Source organism: Neophocaena asiaeorientalis, unplaced genomic scaffold (assembly GCF_003031525.2).
Source record: "Neophocaena asiaeorientalis asiaeorientalis breed wild unplaced genomic scaffold, Neophocaena_asiaeorientalis_V1.1 scaffold91, whole genome shotgun sequence".
NCBI lineage: Eukaryota > Metazoa > Chordata > Mammalia > Artiodactyla > Phocoenidae > Neophocaena > Neophocaena asiaeorientalis.
In genome coordinates this window covers 33,770-52,192 of record NW_020173198.1, presented here as the reverse complement: position 1 = coordinate 52,192, position 18,423 = coordinate 33,770, and the positions used below count along the sequence as shown (strand labels likewise).

The window sequence follows — 18,423 nt, the reverse complement described above, 5'->3', positions numbered from 1 at the left end:
CCCAAGCTAGAATTATATATTAAAATGATGCCTCTAGGGACTTCACTGGTGGCGCAGTGGTTAAGACTCTGCCCTCCCGGGTTCGATCCCTGGTCGGGGATCTAGATGCCACATGCATGCTGCAGCTAAGAGTTCGCGTGCCACAACTAAGGAGCCCACAAGCCGCCACTAAGGAGCCAGTGAGCCGCAACTAAGACCCAGCACAACTAAATTTAAAAATATATATATATGTGTGTGTGTGTGTGTGTGTGTGTGTGTGTGTGTGTGTGTGTGTATTTTTTAAGAAATCTAAGAAATCTTTGTCTATGACAAGATCATAAAGTTTAAAAAAAAATGATGCCTCTAATTAGTTGTTCATCAGAGATGTGCTTTGAATTACTTTTCTGGTTTGTTCAAGAAGTAAATGAAGTGCCCTAAATCGATTTGGCTCTGACATTCTGGACAGGTCCAGGCATCTAATAAGGTTTCTGTTTCTTATTCATAGGAATAATCCAGCAGAAGTGCAACACAAAAGTTTAAAAAAAAAACCTCCTAATGGAGAAGACATCCAACTTGCCCAACTTCTTAATTAAGGAGAAGAGTTGGAAAGACTTGATGCTTTAGAGATTGTTAATGAAATTCTGCTGGGAAGCAGAGTGGGCCAGCTGATGTTAGCCATGCTGGAGGCGCGCCATTAAGTAGCCTCCACTGGTTTTCAGAACCAGAGACTCAAGTTACGGGAAGAAATGGTGGGGGGGTGGGTTGCTTAAGATACTCTCAGGGTTGGAAGGGAGGTGAGGCTGTCACAGAAACTTAGCTTCAAGGCCCCTCTAGGGACTGAATTATCTCCTGGTTAACATGATTCTTCCACTTTCTCAGGTTCTGCTTCTCTTTGTACGTCTTTGCATTTCAGCTCTCATTAAGAAATGAATTATTTTCTGTATTTCCCTTTGTAGAGTTTAATTGGCCTCACCAAATACTGTCCACTTTGTTGTTCAGAGCTTTTCTTCTAGGCTACTCATGGGTCCCATGAATGACTACTTTGGGTCAAGACCCACCTCCAACCCCACCTTTTGCTCAGGGAACATCCGTAAGAGATCAAAGATGAAGCCTGAAACTTGTACTTAAGTTTTCCCCAAAAAATGGTTCTGAAGAACCTAGGGGCAGGACAGGAATAAAGACGCAGACGTAGAGAATGGACTTGAGGACATGGGGAGGGGGAAGGGTAAGCTGAGACGAAGTGAGAGAGTGGCATGGACATATATACACCAGCAAACGTAAAATAGATAGCTAGTGGGAAGCAGCTGCATAGCACAGGGAGATGAGTTCCATGCTTTGTGACCCCTCTAGGTGGTCACAAAGCTTGGAGGGTGGGAGGGAGATGGGGGGGAGGGAGACGCAAGAGGAAGGAGATATGGGGATATATGTACACGTATAGCTGATTCACTTTGTTATACAGCTGAAACTAACACACCATTGTAAAGCAACTATACTCCAATAAAGATGTTAAAAAAGAATTTGAGAGGTGGAACTTTTGAGGCATCTAAGATGGTGTTTCAAGAGATCTTTTGATAGTAAAAGTACAGCCACAAAATTTTAAAAGCCTTCTCACTCTCTCATCTTAGCCCCCTCTTCTTGCCAATCCAAGTGCAGACACATTCTGTCTCTGAGGACCAAAGTTTATATGATCACTTTCTTCCTACTCTAAACTTGTCAGCCTTAGAAAGGACAGTCTGTAACAACGGTCTTAAATATGGAGATAATCAGTGAAATTTCTCCAAATTGTCCTGTGTGCTACTAATCAGTACTGTCAGTTTTGTTTATAAATACACTGAGTTGAGGCCTTTGCCATCTCTGTTGACCTCTGTCTTCTAGTGAGTGGAACCCCCGGATGCTACTAAATACCCTGCAGTGCACAGGACAGTCCACTACAACAGAACTATCCAGTCCAGATGTCAGTAGTGCCCAGGTTGACTGACCTAGAAGTACAGCCTACTTTGTTTTCAAAACCCCATTAAAGATAAGCCTGGACATCTGCTAAGATAGAGTACCCACACTCAACCCTATCTTTCATACTAATTAAAAGCCCTGAACAGAAGGTGCAAAGCAGTATCTGAGGACTCTGAAAAGTAAATAATAGCAGGTAGATTGGGAAGAGGGAAGGTCATTACTAGAGGAACAACTAATACAGTGGTGAGTTTCCTGTTTTGTTTACTTTTCTTCCCATGTCTCCTAGTTTAGACTTTAGCGCAGTGCAAATCATGGAGCTGCTCATTGGGGTGGGCGATCCAGAAGCAAAAAGAAACTTCTCTCAGGCTAAAGGATACTTAGGAAGGGTGGTGTTCACAACAAGATGAAGAGTGTGGGAGAAATCCCTTGGGTTTTCCCCTTTATTCTCCTTCCTTTTCCTTCTGTTCCCTTCCTTTTTACACTACTGGCCCTGCTCCTTGGCAGTGGCAGCTACACACGCATCCAGATAAAAAGTACAGATAGGCCTCGGAGGTATTGCGGGTACGGTTTCCGACCACTGCAATAAAGCAAATATCGCAATAAAGTGAGTCACACGAATTTTTTGGTTTCCCAGTGCATATAAAAGTTATGTTTACACTATACTGTAGTCTATTCAGTATGCAATAGCACTATGTCTTAAAAAACTATATACATACCTTAATTAAAAAATACTTTATTGCTAAAAATGCCAAAGCAGTTACTATGATAACATCAAAGATCACAGATCATGATAGCAAATATAATAGTAATGAAAATGTTTGAAATATGCAAGAATTACAAAAATGTGACACAGAGACATGAAATGAGCACATGCTGTTGGAAAAATGGTGCTGAGAGACTTGCTTGACGCAGGTTGCCACAAACCTTCAATCTTTAAAAAGCACAATATCTGTGAAGCGCAATAACATGATGTATGCCTGTAATTCACATTTCATTCATTTTAAAACTTAAAGAATAAAGATTGATGAGAAAATGGTTAAATGTTTGAAATAGAGAATGAAAACCAACAGTAAAAGGCAGAAGGCTAAATTGGATGAAAATGGTATAAAATATATACATTTCCCCAGATCTTTTTGGTAATAAGTTCTCTTTAAATAGAAAAGGAAAAAGAAATAGACTGAGACATAGTAACAATAATTACAACCCAGAATTAAAAGATTAAAGGAACTAAACAATAAAACAAAAATTATATCATTCATACAATAGACAGGTAAGTGGGGGAATGGGAATATTAATAAGTTACAATCAGGCCTCTGCACTGTCCAGCGTTCCTGTTCCACACACATTAGTCTTCCATGGCTGGTGGTCCTGTGAGGGTTTCCCCAGGTAGCTGACCTCAGGGATGAGAGCTAAGAGCAGAAAGAACTCTTTGGCATGTACCACCATCCCATGTAAATCTGGAACTTATATTCCTGCTAATGGCAAGAAATTGGTGTCAAATTAAGCTGCCTCAGCTCTTTTCTTTCATGATGTTCTAGACTGCAACCGATGTGTCCATCTTCAAAGGCACACACCTGCCCTCCTCTTGTGTTGTTCTGACAGTGCTGAGTTTGTACTTGATTATTCCTCATTGCCCCCTAGTCTTTGTGACAAAGAATGAGCTTATAAGAGCCCACCAGATGGACTTAGTGGTAGTTAAGGGCAGTGAAATATTTCTGAGAGAAATAAAATATTGTTTATGAGGTTAAGTGTATACCCATGCTCATCCTCTCTGCTAACCAGCAGGTTATAAGTGTCATAAAGGTGTTGTAGATATTTGTTGCTACTGGAGATTTACATGCCACAAGGACTGGCCACCATGGACCTCCATGTGATGGATTTCAGCCGCTTGCACTTTGATATCCAGTACAGAGATGCCTTGTATCAATATAGTAGCCACATTTCTAAAAAGCATAATGCAAATGAGGCCTTCTAAACTGAGTTTTACAATGTATTAAGAGGAAAAAAAACAGTAAAGAGACTCTGCTTATTTCTCTGTGGAGCTCATAAACACTTGTACCATCATGATTAAAAGAATGGGCTTTAGAGTCAGATAGACTTGACTTCATATCCCCCCTATGCCCCTTTTTATTCTATGATCGGGGGCGAATCACTGAACCTTTCGGAACCTCAGTTCCCTTAATAATAATAGTGCACACGCATAATCTGGGGATGGAGAGAAGTATGCTTGTAGAGCACAGTGAGTAGGGCCTGGCTCATCGTCATGTGTTCCCTAAGCGTGAGCTAGTATCTACTGTTGTTACAGTCTAAGTATGCTTGTAGAGCACAGTGAGTAGGGCCTGGCTCATCGTCATGTGTTCCCTAAGCGTGAGCTAGTATCTACTGTTGTTACAGTCTAAGTATGCTTGTAGAGCACAGTGAGTAGGGCCTGGCTCATCGTCATGTGTTCCCTAAGCGTGAGCTAGTATCTACTGTTGTTACAGTCTAAGTATGCTTGTAGAGCACAGTGAGTAGGGCCTGGCTCATCGTCATGTGTTCCCTAAGCGTGAGCTAGTATCTACTGTTGTTACAGTCTAAGTATGCTTGTAGAGCACAGTGAGTAGGGCCTGGCTCATCGTCATGTGTTCCCTAAGCGTGAGCTAGTATCTACTGTTGTTACAGTCTAAGTTTTTCATACACTAAGTTAACTGGTGGAGAAGGGGTTAGCGAGGGTACCTCTGTAACTTAGTAGATAAAATATGATTATCCCAATGCCTCTTTGATGTAATGACTTCCTCACTGGAAGCAGCATCTTTTCTCCTTTACAGATATCATTGAAATGGATTCTAAGCGTGTGCCCCGGGATAAGTTGGCCTGCATCACCAAGTGCAGCAAGCACATCTTCAATGCCATCAAGGTCACCAAGAACGAGCCAGCTTCAGCTGATGACTTCTTACCGACTCTCATCTACATTGTTCTGAAGGGCAACCCCCCACGCCTTCAGTCCAATATCCAGTATATCACCCGCTTCTGCAACCCAAGCCGATTGATGACTGGAGAGGATGGCTACTATTTCACCAACCTGGTGAGTATTTGATTTCTTGGTGTTGCAGAGAAGAAGCAAGAAGGTATTTATTTTAAGGATGTGACAGGTCACTCACAGGCCTGTGACACATTAGTGCTCCTGAGTTGAGGGGTCAGCATAGCTGAGGATGCTTGCTTGCTGTCACAGAGCACATGTGACCAGGCCATGCACACATGCCACCTCCTGGGGCTTAGCCATTGTGGTTCCCCTACAGGACACATGACGGCCACATTGAGGAGTCTCTGCTGCTGCTGGGCATTTGCCTCTGGGCTCCTGGGTATAAGAGCCTTTCACTTAGTTGGTTGTTTCAACCATGAGTAAGTTAGATCTTGGACTGATTCCTTTATTAAAAGACTTAATATTTATTTTTTGTTTTATTTTTACAAGTTACGTCTTAAAACTGAATACTGAGATATTTTAAGAAAGCATCAGGTTAGAGGATGTGAAATGATTTTCAGCTATTGTTTTTCTACAGTGCTAATTAACTCTAGGCAGAACGGTAGTAAAGTATGCACATCTCAGTTATAAGGCAGAATACTTCCTTTTACTGACTGCTGGACTACTGCTTGTTTGCTTTAGACTAGATTTATTGTCAAGCCAGTGAATTTGAGCCTCGAGACACCCTGTGTTCTCTGTTTCCTGTGCTGGAAGTTGTACAGGGTGATAGGTAAGCAGGGGAGGCCAGGTTACATAAGGAAGCATTTCTGGTGAATTGTCTAAAAAAGATGGGTACTTGAATCACCTGCACTCTGCAGCCTCCCAGCCCCTTGACCTACAGCCTTAACGGTGTTTGCATCTTCTTTCTTCATCCTCTTCTTGCCTGACTCAGAGTCTGGCTTCTACTCCCACTGCCCCAATGGAACTGCTGTGGCAAAAGTAAAAAACCTGCCAGTTGCCAAATCTCATGGGAACTGTCAGTTTCACTTCACTTCTTTAACACTCCTCATGACTCCTTCCTTCTGGAACTTCTCATGCGCCTTGGCTTCCATAATTCCACTCCATCTTCCTGGGTTCTTCTTAGGCCTCGTGTCCTCCACTTGCCCTAGAATGAGTTATTCCCTGGGGTTCTGTCCTCTGTGCATCTCTCTCCCTAGACTGTCTCCTTTGGTCGTAATTCTGCCGGTCACTTGTACAGTGAGGACCTGCAGGTCACCTGTTTTGACCTCACACTGAGCTCCACTCCCAGCTGTTTATCGCGCCTCAGATTTAATTTGTTCAAAACTGAAACTGCTTTCCCATCGAATGTTTCTTTCTTTTCCAATATACACTATCTCCATTAGTGGCATTACCGCACATCTATTCCCCTAAGCCAGGAATGTTAGAATCGTCTTAGATGCCTCCTCTTTCCAGATAACGGGCTGCAGCGATTCCACACACATAGTGTGAGCCCATGGGGAAGGGTCAGACGGGCACATTATCATCAGATGAGTCTGTTGAAATAGATTTGCTAAATATTCTTTAAGGAGGTGATTCGCTTTTTTATGAATAATAAGGTAAGATCCCATGAATGAGTTTCTCAGAAGAAATTCTGAGAGCTGCCTATTTTCTCCTGTTTATAGTGCATGTTTTTCTTATGAAAATAGCTTTTTTTAAAAAAGTGTGAAAATGGTATGTGCTCCTTGTAGAAAAATTTAATTAAGAAAGTATAACTACCATGTCTATGTCACTCAACATTTGCATTTGTTGTACTAATAATTGCTACCATTTATTCATTGCTTACTACAGACCTGTGAGCTAAGCATGTTACATGTGTTATGTTGTTTAATTCTCACAATACATCTGGGTGGTATTTCCCCCATTTTACAGATGCGGAAACCACAGAGAGCTAAGGTAACTTTTCTAGGGTCACACAGCTCCGGGCTGTCAAAGTGACAGAGGTGGCGATTCACTCAGGCTGTCTGATTTCTAAGCTTATTCTTTTAACCGTTTGATGTTAAAATCTCTCTTCGAGGACCAGAGATCTGTGTGCCACACCAGTACCTGAGGACATGCTCAGTGGCTGGCCGTGTGCTGGGTGGGCCTTGTGGAGCTGGCACGGCCTCAGAAGCAAAGGGCCTTACGGGGCATGGCCCCCAGATCCTTGGCCGTGGAGCTCCTGGCCACAACAGGGATTCCTCTGCCCTGCAGCATGGCAGGGAAGCAGAGAGCCTCTGACCTCAAGGAACCACACAGGAAACTCTGTGATAACCATTGCAGAACAAATACTGAAGGTGCCTCTTCAAATATTTCACTCTGTACAAGACCCTAGGACCTGCGAACAACCCAAGGAGAGGACGGAATTTCTGACAGACTCGATGGAGATGACAATTAGATTTAATTTTTTTTTTTTTTTTAAGGAAGAAATGTATTATTGCAGATGGGAGTATAAAGGAAACAACATGAGTGGCTGTGAAAGTCCATGGAGGCTCATGAGATTATTTTATCGACTTTTGATTCTGTTTTAAATTCTCCATAATAAAAAGATTTTTAACATTCTATTTGAATATTTGTAGCTTTCCTCATAGAACTATAATAAATAACATTCTCTTCTTTATATTTATAGTGTTGTGCCGTGGCTTTCATTGAGAAATTAGACGCTCAATCTTTGAATTTAAGTCAGGAAGATTTTGATCGATACATGTCTGGCCAGACTTCTCCCAGGAAGCAGGAATCTGAGAACTGGTCTCCTGATGCTTGCTTAGGTGTTAAGCAGATGTATAAGAATTTGGATCTCCTGTCTCAATTGAATGAACGGCAGGAAAGGATTATGAATGAAGCCAAGAAGCTTGAGAAAGACCTAATAGATTGGACGGATGGAATCGCAAAAGAGGTTCAAGACATTGTTGAGAAATACCCGCTTGAAATTAGGCCCCCAAATCAGTCTTTAGCGTCTATTGACTCTGAAAATGTTGAAAATGATAAACTTCCTCCACCATTGCAACCTCAAGTTTATGCAGGATGATGAAAATTTCCATGGATAGTATTTATTTGAGCCTAAATTATAGCCAGCCCTTACTACAGTCCACTGATTGGGGTCTAGAGTATAACTTAATTGCTTATAAATATCAGAGCATTTTTAAAGGTACAGTTTGTGGGGATTGTTTTGTTCATTTTGTTTTGTTTTTCCTGTCTGGGGAGACTTAGTAAAAAAAGTACTATTTATTTGAGTCACTGAATAGATTCATTTAAGACTTGTTTGAAAGTTTTGTCTGCAAATCTGTTTTTTCTCCATGATTTTCCTACGTGCTTTTCTCTGTGGCATTCAGTGTGTTTTGGATTTAGTTAAATAATTGCCTTTTAAAGGATAAAACAAATGAATGCTACAAAAATGTATGTTTAAGAAAATACAACGGTACCACTGTTCTACAGTTTAAAATAATTTTATAATTGTAAAGATAGAAGATATATTGCTAAGTAAATATGTAAAATTGTAAATATGTAAAAAAAAAGGAATGGTGTCTGCTGTGCATGGCATTTCATGTGTAAATTTTTTTTTTTTTTAGTTTAAAATGAAGTATATTGAATGTTTGCCTTTAACACCATTTTATTTGGTTTGCCCCACTAAAATGAATCTAGAAGTATTTAGACATACTCCCCTAAAATGTTAACTCCATCGTTACAATGTGTTAGCCCTAACTTCGAGGTCTTGTACAGTCAGAGAATGTGACACTGTTGAGGTCGAGGATACTTTTTAGGTCATGTAAAGTTACTGAAGTAACTTGTCACTTGAAGGCTGAACCATGCTTTCGGCACCTCTTTCCTCCTTTCATTCAGCAAATATTTACTGAGCTCTTGGTAAGGGAGGTGGCCCTGGGTCTGGGTCAGAAGACAGGACTGAATAGGTCTCTGCAGATGAGAGCTGACGGGGAATCCCTCTGAGCTTTAAAGTGCAGGGAGGCCTTTCTGCCTCCATGGTGTAATTTTGATTTTATGGACAACCCAGACACACATCATATAAGCCTCTTTCAGGATTTCTCAACCTCAGTACTATTTGGAGCCTGAGGACTTTTTTGATTGAGTGCCGCCCCATGCATTGTAGGGTGTTTAGCGGTGTCCCCGGCCTCTACACCCACTAGATGCTAGTAGCAACCCCCACCCCCAGTTGTGAAAAATCATCTCCAGACATTGCCAAATGTCTCCTGGGGGACCGAATTGCCCCCAGTTAGGAACTACTGATCTACTTTGTAAGCAAAGGAGTTTTCCTCCTGGTGGGTAATATGATGTAACCAAAGAAATGCACAGTATAACGTGAACTGATAGCTTATTCAGTGAGGCTTTACAGCCCCTAGCAGCGTGGAACCTTTTCTAATCCTAATGGAACCTTTCATAACCTAAATACACCATTATGATCCTCCTTGCATTCAGTGATTTCTACAGATTCTCAGTGTACCTGTGAAACTGTAATTCCCAGGGCACCATTTTTGAACAAGATCACATCACACAAGCAGTTAAGAAAGCTTCCTTTGCTTTTCCAGTATGTTTCTAATGGTGTACCACAAATCTGTAGTGCAGTAGTTTTGGAATAAAACTGGGGTGGGTATAAAACTTTTTACCCTTTACTTAAATTAACATATAAAATCCATCACGTTGACACATCTATTGTCCTAAAGCACTGAAGACATGGAGCGGTTAACTGAGTCAGCTGATAGCCAAGCTGACTTGGAATGTAATGAGTTACCATCAAATACAGGGAGAATCTGCTCATAGAAACCTGGGCCCAGATGGTCTTCGTAGAAAGCTTTCCTCTTTTTTCTTTTCTATGTACTTTCTAGGTGCTAATCCAGGTATACACACTCTTAATTCTCCTGGGAATATACCGTTCTTTTAGTCGTTGTACATTATGTTTGTTAAATAAAATGCATATCAGCCTCCCCAAAAAGCTGTCTTCTCTTGACTTCTTACCTATGTTTAAAGTAAATCGTTGAACTGTTTTTTTGTATATATCTCATATTGGTTGAGTTCTTCATATTTGGACTCTTATTTCTCTTAAGTCAGCATCAGTACTATGGCCAGAGTTTGTTTTCTCAACAAGAAAGTATTGATATTTTATGTACTATAAATGTGATTAGAATAAACTTTTGGAACAGAAGTCCTTATCAATAAAGTTTCCTGATCCATTCCTCTTCCAAATAGGTTAATTCTTGGTTCTTCTTGGTTAGGAAAATATACATTATTAGTATTCTCATGTTATAAAGGTTTCCCTTTTAAGCCACAGCCATCATTATCATACTTAAAAATGAAACAGACATTAAATTATTTAAAATTAAGAACAAGAGAAGGATATTTGCTGTCACTACAATTAGCCTTTTTCTGATGCAGTCAGAGAAAGGCACTCAGTCTTCAGACAGAAATAAAGGGGGTTAATCTAATCAATATACAGTTATTGTAGCATGGTGTTTGAGGACATGGACTCCAGCTAAAAGGCTTGGATTTGGTTTTGAATTTAGACTCTGCCACTTACTTATTAGCTCTTTGGCCGTGGGCAAGCCTCTCATGTTTCACATTCCTCATCTGTGAAATGGGGGTAATAATGGTACCTGCTTCAAAGGGTTGTGAGGATTAAATGACTTAGAACAGTACCTAGCAATGCTAAGTGCTCAAGTGATCGCTGTTACTTGTACATGACTTTTTTTTTTTTACATCTTTATTGGAGTATAATTGCTTTACAATGGTATGTTAGTTTCTGCTTTATAACAAAGTGAATCAGTTATACATATACATATGTTCCCATATCTCTTCCCTCTTGCGTCTCCCTCCCTCCCAGCCTCCCTATCCCACCCCTCCAGGTGGTCACAAAGCACCGAGCTGATCTCCTCGTGCTATGCGGCTGCTTCCCACTAGCTATCTACCTTACGTTTGGTAGTGCGTATATGTCCATGCCACTCTCTCACTTTATCCCAGCTTACCCTTCCCTCTCCCCGTATCCTCAAGTCCATTCTCTAGTAGGTCTGTGTCTTTATTCCTGTCTTACCCCTAGGTTCTTCATGACATTTGTTTTTCTTAAATTCCATATATATGTGTTAGCATACGGTATCTGTCTTTCCCTTTCTGACTTACTTCACATGACTTATATGTAGAAAACCTAAGAACTGATACTGAAACTTTACTAAATTTTACTAAAGTGGTGAGATAAGAAATACTAAAATAGCCATCAAAAGTAACTAAAAAATGACTTTTCTATATTCTCATTACTAGCCAGTTAGCAAATTATAATGGGAAAATTTTATTCACAATAGAAACAAATATAAATCACCTATAAGTAACAAGAGCTTTTAGCATTTATATGAAACAAAATTACAAAATTGAGTGAGAAACAAAAGAATAAACATACACAGGGCTTGTGCCCAGAAGTTCCCTGCACTTGGACTTTAATGCTCTATCTTTGCCATTTTGGAATTCTAAATTTTATCTTTGAATTTGTGCTTTCAAGTGAAGCCTGATGGGACAGTGGAGCCTAATGGGGGCTTGGAGTCCAACTCATGCACAGTCCTGTCTCCCCCTCCTCAAACCCCAGGCTAGGTTCTTGGTCTCCCTGCTCCCACCCTGTGGACACTCTAGCCAAGGCCTGGGCACTCAGGAATGGTTGGGGCTGGGTGTGCATGCCTGTGGTGTCTTGGGCCAGGGCATGAAGGTGCATCTGGCTGATAGCTAGCTGGCCATTTGGGAGGGGGTTGGGGGTGAGGACAAACCTCTCGGCCACCCCTGATTCAGCATGCTCCTTGGAGAAAAGCCTGAATCCAGGACTGGGGAAGGAAAGAAACAAATGAGAAAGTCCCAGCAAAACAAAGATACAAGGAAGAAATAAGGGGACTTCCCTGGTGGCGCAGTGGATAAGACTCCGCGCTTCCAATACAGGGGGCCCGAGTTAGATCCCTGGTCGGGGAACTAGATCCCACATGCATGCCGCAACTAAGAGTTCACATGCCACAACTAAGGAGCCCACGTGCCACAACTAAAGAGCCAGCAAGCCACAACTAAGAGCCCTGGAGCCGCAACTAAGGGGCCTGCCTGCCTCAAGACCCAGCACAAATAAATAAATAAATAAATAAAATCTTAAAAAAAAAAAAAAGAACAAATGGAAATGTTAGAACTGAAAACTACAACAACTGAAATTTTTAAAAAAACCAAAACCTCACGGATAGGCTACATATCAGAAGGGAGATGACAGTGAAATGAATTTGTGAACTGAAGATAGATCAATAGAAATTACCCAATCTGCTAAACACAAAATAGACTGAAATTAAAAAGTGATAGCCTCGGGGGCCTCCGGGACAATAATGAGAGATCTAACATTCTTGTCATCGGAGTCCCAGAAGGAGAGAAGAAGAAGTCTATGGCTAAAAAAATATTAAAATAAATAGTGTCTGAAAGTTTACCAAATTTGGCCAAAGGCATAAACCTATAGATTCAAGAAGCTGAGTGAACTGCAAACAAGATAACCCAAAGAAATCCATGCAAAGACACATCACAAACTTCTCCAAATTAAAGGCAAACAAATCTTAAAAGTAGTTAGCAAGGACACATTACCTATAACGGAGCAATGACTTGCATGACATTGGATTTCTCATCAGAAACCATGGTGCCTAGAAGGAGATGCTGACAATGATGTGGAGAAAGTGAATCACTCATACAATCCTGATGGAAATCTAATATGGTAAAACTACTCTGGAAAATAGTTAACTTCTTATAAACCAAACATGTAATTATCATACAACCCACCAGCTGCATTGTTGGACTTTTATCCCAGAGAAGTGAAAACTTACATTCACACAAAGGCATATACACAAATGCTCATCGCGCCTTTATTCATGTTAACTCCAAACTGGAAACAATCCAAATATCCTTCAACAGATGAATGATTAAACAAAGTGTGGTACTTTCATACAATGGAACACTATTCAGTAATAAAAAGAATGAACTACCGATAAAACTCCTTGGATGGATCTCAAAGGATATATACTGAGTGGAAAAAAAACAATCTCAGGGGGTTACATATTGTATGAGTCAATTTATACATATAATTTTTAAAATATATAATTTAAAATGACAGTTATAGAGATGGGGAACAGATTAGTGGTTTACAGGGATTCAGAATAGGGTGAGAAGGGAGCTGAATGTGATAAGAGAGCAGCACAATGGATTCTTTGGTGTGGAATCGATCTGTGTCTTGTCTGCAGGGGTGATTACACAAATGTACACGTGATAAAATTGCCTAGAGCTAAACCACGATATTAGGCAAAACTGGTGAAATCTGTAAAAAAACAGTGTATTGTTGCAGTGTAAATTTCCTGGTTGTGGTATTGTACCATAGTTATTGCAAGACATTACCATTAGAGGGATCTATTATTTCTTACTCCTACATGTGAATCAGTGATGATCTCAAAATAAAAAGTTTAATTTTTAAAATCTAAAATCATGTAGAAAAATGCTAAATGCCCATCAGGTGATGAATGGATAAACAAAAATGGTATATCCATTCAATGGAATACTATTTGGCCATAAAAAAAGAATGAAATACTAATACATTCTACAGCATTGATAAACTTTGGAAACATTATGGTGAGGGAAAGAAGCCAGACATAAAATACCACATATTTCACAATATTCATATTGTATCAAATCATTTCACAATATTCATATTGTATCAAATCATCACGTTGTACACCTTAAACTTACACAATGTGATATGTCAATTATATCACCATGAAGCTGGGGGAGAAAAAGAAAGACAAATTAACAATACAAATATGAAAAAAAATTAAGTACTTTTTCAAACAAGAAAATGTAAGAAAATTCAAACATTTAAAAATACAACAAAGGACATGAACAATTCACCATTTAGACTTAAAAATGGACAACAGATGAAAAATATTCAACCTCATTAATAATCAAAGAAAATAATTCAATGACAGAATTAATGTTTTTCTTGTCAAATCGGCAAAGGTGAACATCTTACAGCAAATATAGCATTTTATGACTATGAATGTCCATTGATGAAAGCACAAATTATAACATTTGCCAAGAGCAGATCAGGGCTGCGTGTCAAGAGCCTTAAAAATCGTTTTACTTTTCTGGCACAATAATCCTATTTCTATAAAGCTATGCTAAGAAAATAATTAAAAAACAAAAATTTATATAAAAATACTAAGTACAGAAGTTAAAATATTCAGTGTTTAAAGTGTGTAGAGGGGGATGTTTTAATTAAAGAATAAGTATGAAGATAGCTATCCTTGCATAATATTAAGCATAGTTCCAAATTTGTTTTAAAATCCCAAGCAATGCTAGAGAAAAAAAAGAAATACAGTAAAATCTCATCAGTAGTTACCATTGGATTAGGGGATTACAGATGGTTTTAATTTTCCTTTTTAATGTTTTCTAAGTTTTCCTAACTTTATACAATACCATGGTTGTTTAGTCATCAGAAAACAGGAAAAAATTATTCTCATAGTATAAAAACAAAAGCTCGAAACCACTGCATGACACAGAATTGTAATAATACACATTAGCTCTTAAAGGGAGAAGTTTGTTTTAAAAGTGACACAGCTGTCTCTGAACAGGGTTTCCCAGGCAACCTCTTGGTGGTTGCCAATACAGAATGCCACCTCTAGGGGTGGAATCACCCTCTTGGAAGGTTCTGAGGCCTGCCCCTCTTTAAAAGAATAATGAGTTGTCTGCAGGGATAGGTATCTGGTTTAAATTTCCTCTACAGAAGTACGCACCTGCTGCATGGTTTCCCTGCCAGAAGAAAATTGCTTGTTCCCTTAATAAAAAGTCAATGAAGCTGAAAGAAATCTAGTTTCTTGGATTTGGAGTGGCAGCCAGAAGACTGGTAAGCATTCTTAAATATAGAGGAATCTCCTCTAAGCACTAAGAAGAGTCTGTCGTCAGAAATAACCTGAAATTCTGGTGGCATCTGCTCTGGGTGGTGGACAGGCGGGATGCAGGAGGAGTCTGGTCATTTTCTCCTGATTTGGAAAGTGAGGGGGTGATGCACACGGTCACTATTTCAAGTGGAAACTTTCGCTTAGTACTTTGTAAATAAGAGTGACTCATTCTGAATTGAGCCCTTTCTGTGTGTTTAAGTGAACCAGTCAGTAGGGGGCTGGACGAGGTAGTCTGTGGAAGGGTCTTCCTTTAAACCATATTAATTCTCTGCCCTAAATATAGGTGGAGTCCAGGCTACATATATAGAACAGTGCTGGTGGGACTGTAAAAAGGCACATGTCCTGGACTTTGCCTTCAGCCTATTTACAACCCAGTAGAAATAGGAAGCTGTAAAAATATGAAAAGTCAAATAGCTCAAGACTTAAATGAGTGTAAGATACACCAAAAGTGACAAAGCACTTTTAAATGTGGATTTAACTGCCCAGTGGAGTAAGTGTAGCACCTCACATGTATTCAGCTGTTACGTACAAGGTACCCTTAAGCAAGCCTGTAAAATGTATTACTTCTTGAATGTGTCTAATAAACCTAGTCTAGCGGGAATAATAATAGGTAGCCTTAATCAGTGCTTAATACGGTGCTAGGCACTGTTCTAAGTGCTTCACCTAGAACAATACATTTAATCTTCTCAGGTACCCTGCGGGGAAGTATTACTATTACCCTGAGACACGAAAAGGAAGCTGATGCACAGAGATGTGTCTTGCCCGAGATCACAGAGCTGAAGTGGGAAGCCAGGATTCAAATCCAGGCCTCTAGCTCCAAAGCCCCACTCTTTTTAGTTTAGTTTTTTTTTTTTTTTTTTATTGTGGTAACAACACTTAACGTGATATCTATCCTTTCAACGTGAGATTTATCCTCCGAACAATTTTTTGTTAAATTTTGTATGTGATTGTTGACTCTAGGTGGTGTTGCACAGCAGATCTCTGGAAATTATTCTTCATCTTGCTTAACTGAAACTTTACGCCTATTGATGAATAACTCCCTATCTCCCATTTCCCCAGCCCCTGGTAACCTCCGTTTCCCATCTTCGATTTTATGAATTTGGCTCTTTTAGGTACCACCTGGAGGTAGAATCAGGCAGTACATGTCTTTTTGTGTCTGGCTTATTTCATTTAGCATAATGTCCTTAAAGTCCATCCATGTCCCATATTGCAGAACTTCCCTTTTTAAAAAAAATTTTTTTTAATTTATTTTATTGAAGTATAGTTGATTTACAGTGTTGTGTTAATTTCTACTGTACAGCAAAGCGATTCAGTCATACATATATATATACATTCTTTTTCATATTCTTTTCCATTGTGGTTTATCACAGGATATTGAATATAGTTCCTCGGGCTATATAGTAGGACCTTGTAGTTTATCTGTTTTATATATAATAGCTTGCACAGAATTTCCTTATTTTTTTAAGGCTGAGTAGCATTCCATCGTTTGTATACACATTTTCTTTGTTCATTCATTTGTCGGTGGACATTTAGGTTGTTTCCACGTCTCAGCGATTGTGAATAGTGCTGCAGTGAACACGGCAGTGCAGATATCTCTTCAATATCCTGATTCTGTTTTTTTAATATGTATACCCAGAAGTGCTGGATTACATGGTGGGTCTCTTTTTAATTCTTTGGAACCACCATACAGTTTTTCATAGCAGCCACCCCGTTTTACACCCGCACAGAGTTCCCACTTCAAAGCACCGTTTTATACCAACTCTCCCCAGAGAACTGAGAAGGGAGAGGATGGTAGGCATTGGTGCTTTAGACCTTGGGCTTCAGGAAGATAATGAGATTTGAAGAGTTTTTATTAGAGAAAAGTTGAAGATGAGAGAATTTTTTAAGTGGGACATGGCTGAGAGTTTCTTAGTTATTAGGCAGTTAGGATTACAGCATTTCAAGCTGTAATATTTGATTCATGTTTTAAGACAATTTGTCACTTTCAACCATAAATTTCCAGTCGACCATGGGATGGAGCCTTGAGTTTCTCACAGCCTAAAGCAGGGGTCAGAAAATATGGCCGGCAGCCAAATCTGGCCCACCACCTGCTTTTGTAAATAAAGTTTTATTAGAACACAGCTTATATATATATATATTTTTTTTTTTTTCGGTACGCAGGCCTCCCACTGCTGTGGCCTCTCCCATTGTGGAGCACAGGCTCTGGACGCGCAGGCTCAGCGGCCATGGCTCATGGGCTTAGCCGCTCCGCGGCATGTGGGATCCTCCCGGACCAGGGCACGAACCCGTGTCACCTGCATCGGCAGGTGGACTCTCAACCACTGCGCCACCAGGGAAGCCCCTGTTTTATATATAGTAGTGTGTATATGTCGATCCCAATCTCCCAATTTATCCCTCCTCCCCGTTTTTTGTTTTTCTTAGCTATCTAGTAGATACAAAATTAAAATTTTAAGTTACACATAAAATATAAACAGTAACTTAAATTCATTAAATAGCTGTGTACCCATGAGCCTTTTTAAGATAGGGAACATTTCCATTACCTTTGAAGTGCCCTGTGTGCCCCTCCCCAATTCCATCATTTTAACACTTAACATGAAGTTTGTGCATCTTTTCTCATGGTGCTTGTCAGAGTTCTACCAATTATGTATGCATCTCTAAACAATATGTCCATGAGATTAGCATGTTTTGGAATTTTATATAATGGAATTATGCTGCAATGAATCAGTTTGTGATTTGCTCCCTGAGGTTGAGCCCCCTTGTTGTGTCAGCTGTTCTCAATTATTTTCACAGCTCTTTTGTATTTGATTATTTATGAATATACCTAAGTCTAGGTTTACATTTGACTGTATGGACGGTTTTTTTTTTCCCTCAGTTCTTCGTGTGTACAAATAGTGACGCTATAAACACTATTTGGTTTACTTGTACATATACGCAAGTGTTTCTCCAGGGTCACACATATTCTCCAGAGATGATGTGTATCTTCAAGCTTACCGGATAATGCCAAATTTATTTTACAAAATTATTTTAAATCATTTTACAAAATTATTTCATAATTTTGATTGTACCAAGCGATACTTTCATCAGCAGTGATTAATACAGGAGCAGAGAAACACACAGACACACACGCACACATCTTGCACTCACACCAGACACTAAACTCGCGCACAGATTCACAGATCCAGGTATGTGCACCAACCACGGCCTTGTACATGATGCACACTGACACACACAGATCCACAAACGTGCACAACGCACGCACACTCTCACGACACCCCACTCACAAAGACACACAAAACGACGTCCCGCTCTCAACGCCCGCACGCACGCAGCCCACGTACTCACGCGCAAGCCCCCTCACGTGACCCAGCCAGGAGGCGTGGTCTCCGCCACCCGCGACTGAGGAGTCTTGTCCCGGCCGCGCCGCCGTCGGACGCCAGGTGTCGGGGGTTAAGGTGGCGTTGGCGGTGGTGTTTTTTTTCTACCCGGAAACTACGACTGCCGGACCCGGACACCAACCCGTGTCGCGGCGGCGCGAGCCCGACTGGCTTCTGGTCTTCGCGTCGGCCC

General features: G+C 40.2%; 1 protein-coding gene across 6 annotated transcripts in view; it reads left to right on the top strand.

Moving 5' to 3' along the window:
- The window catches only part of LOC112399208 (rab5 GDP/GTP exchange factor), a 104,988-nt gene that overhangs the window by 54,738 nt on the left and 31,827 nt on the right, over positions 1-18,423 (top strand). For 5 of the 6 annotated variants that reach the window (XM_024744232.1, XM_024744230.1, XM_024744233.1 and 2 more), the window contains 2 exons: positions 4,737-4,993; positions 7,536-10,061. In XM_024744232.1, coding sequence (XP_024600000.1) covers positions 4,737-4,993; positions 7,536-7,934 — 656 coding nt within the window. In that variant the 3' untranslated portion in view covers positions 7,935-10,061. Of the gene's footprint in view, positions 1-4,736; positions 4,994-7,535; positions 10,062-18,423 lie in introns of those variants that run through there. The other variant, XM_024744235.1, reaches the window with a different exon arrangement.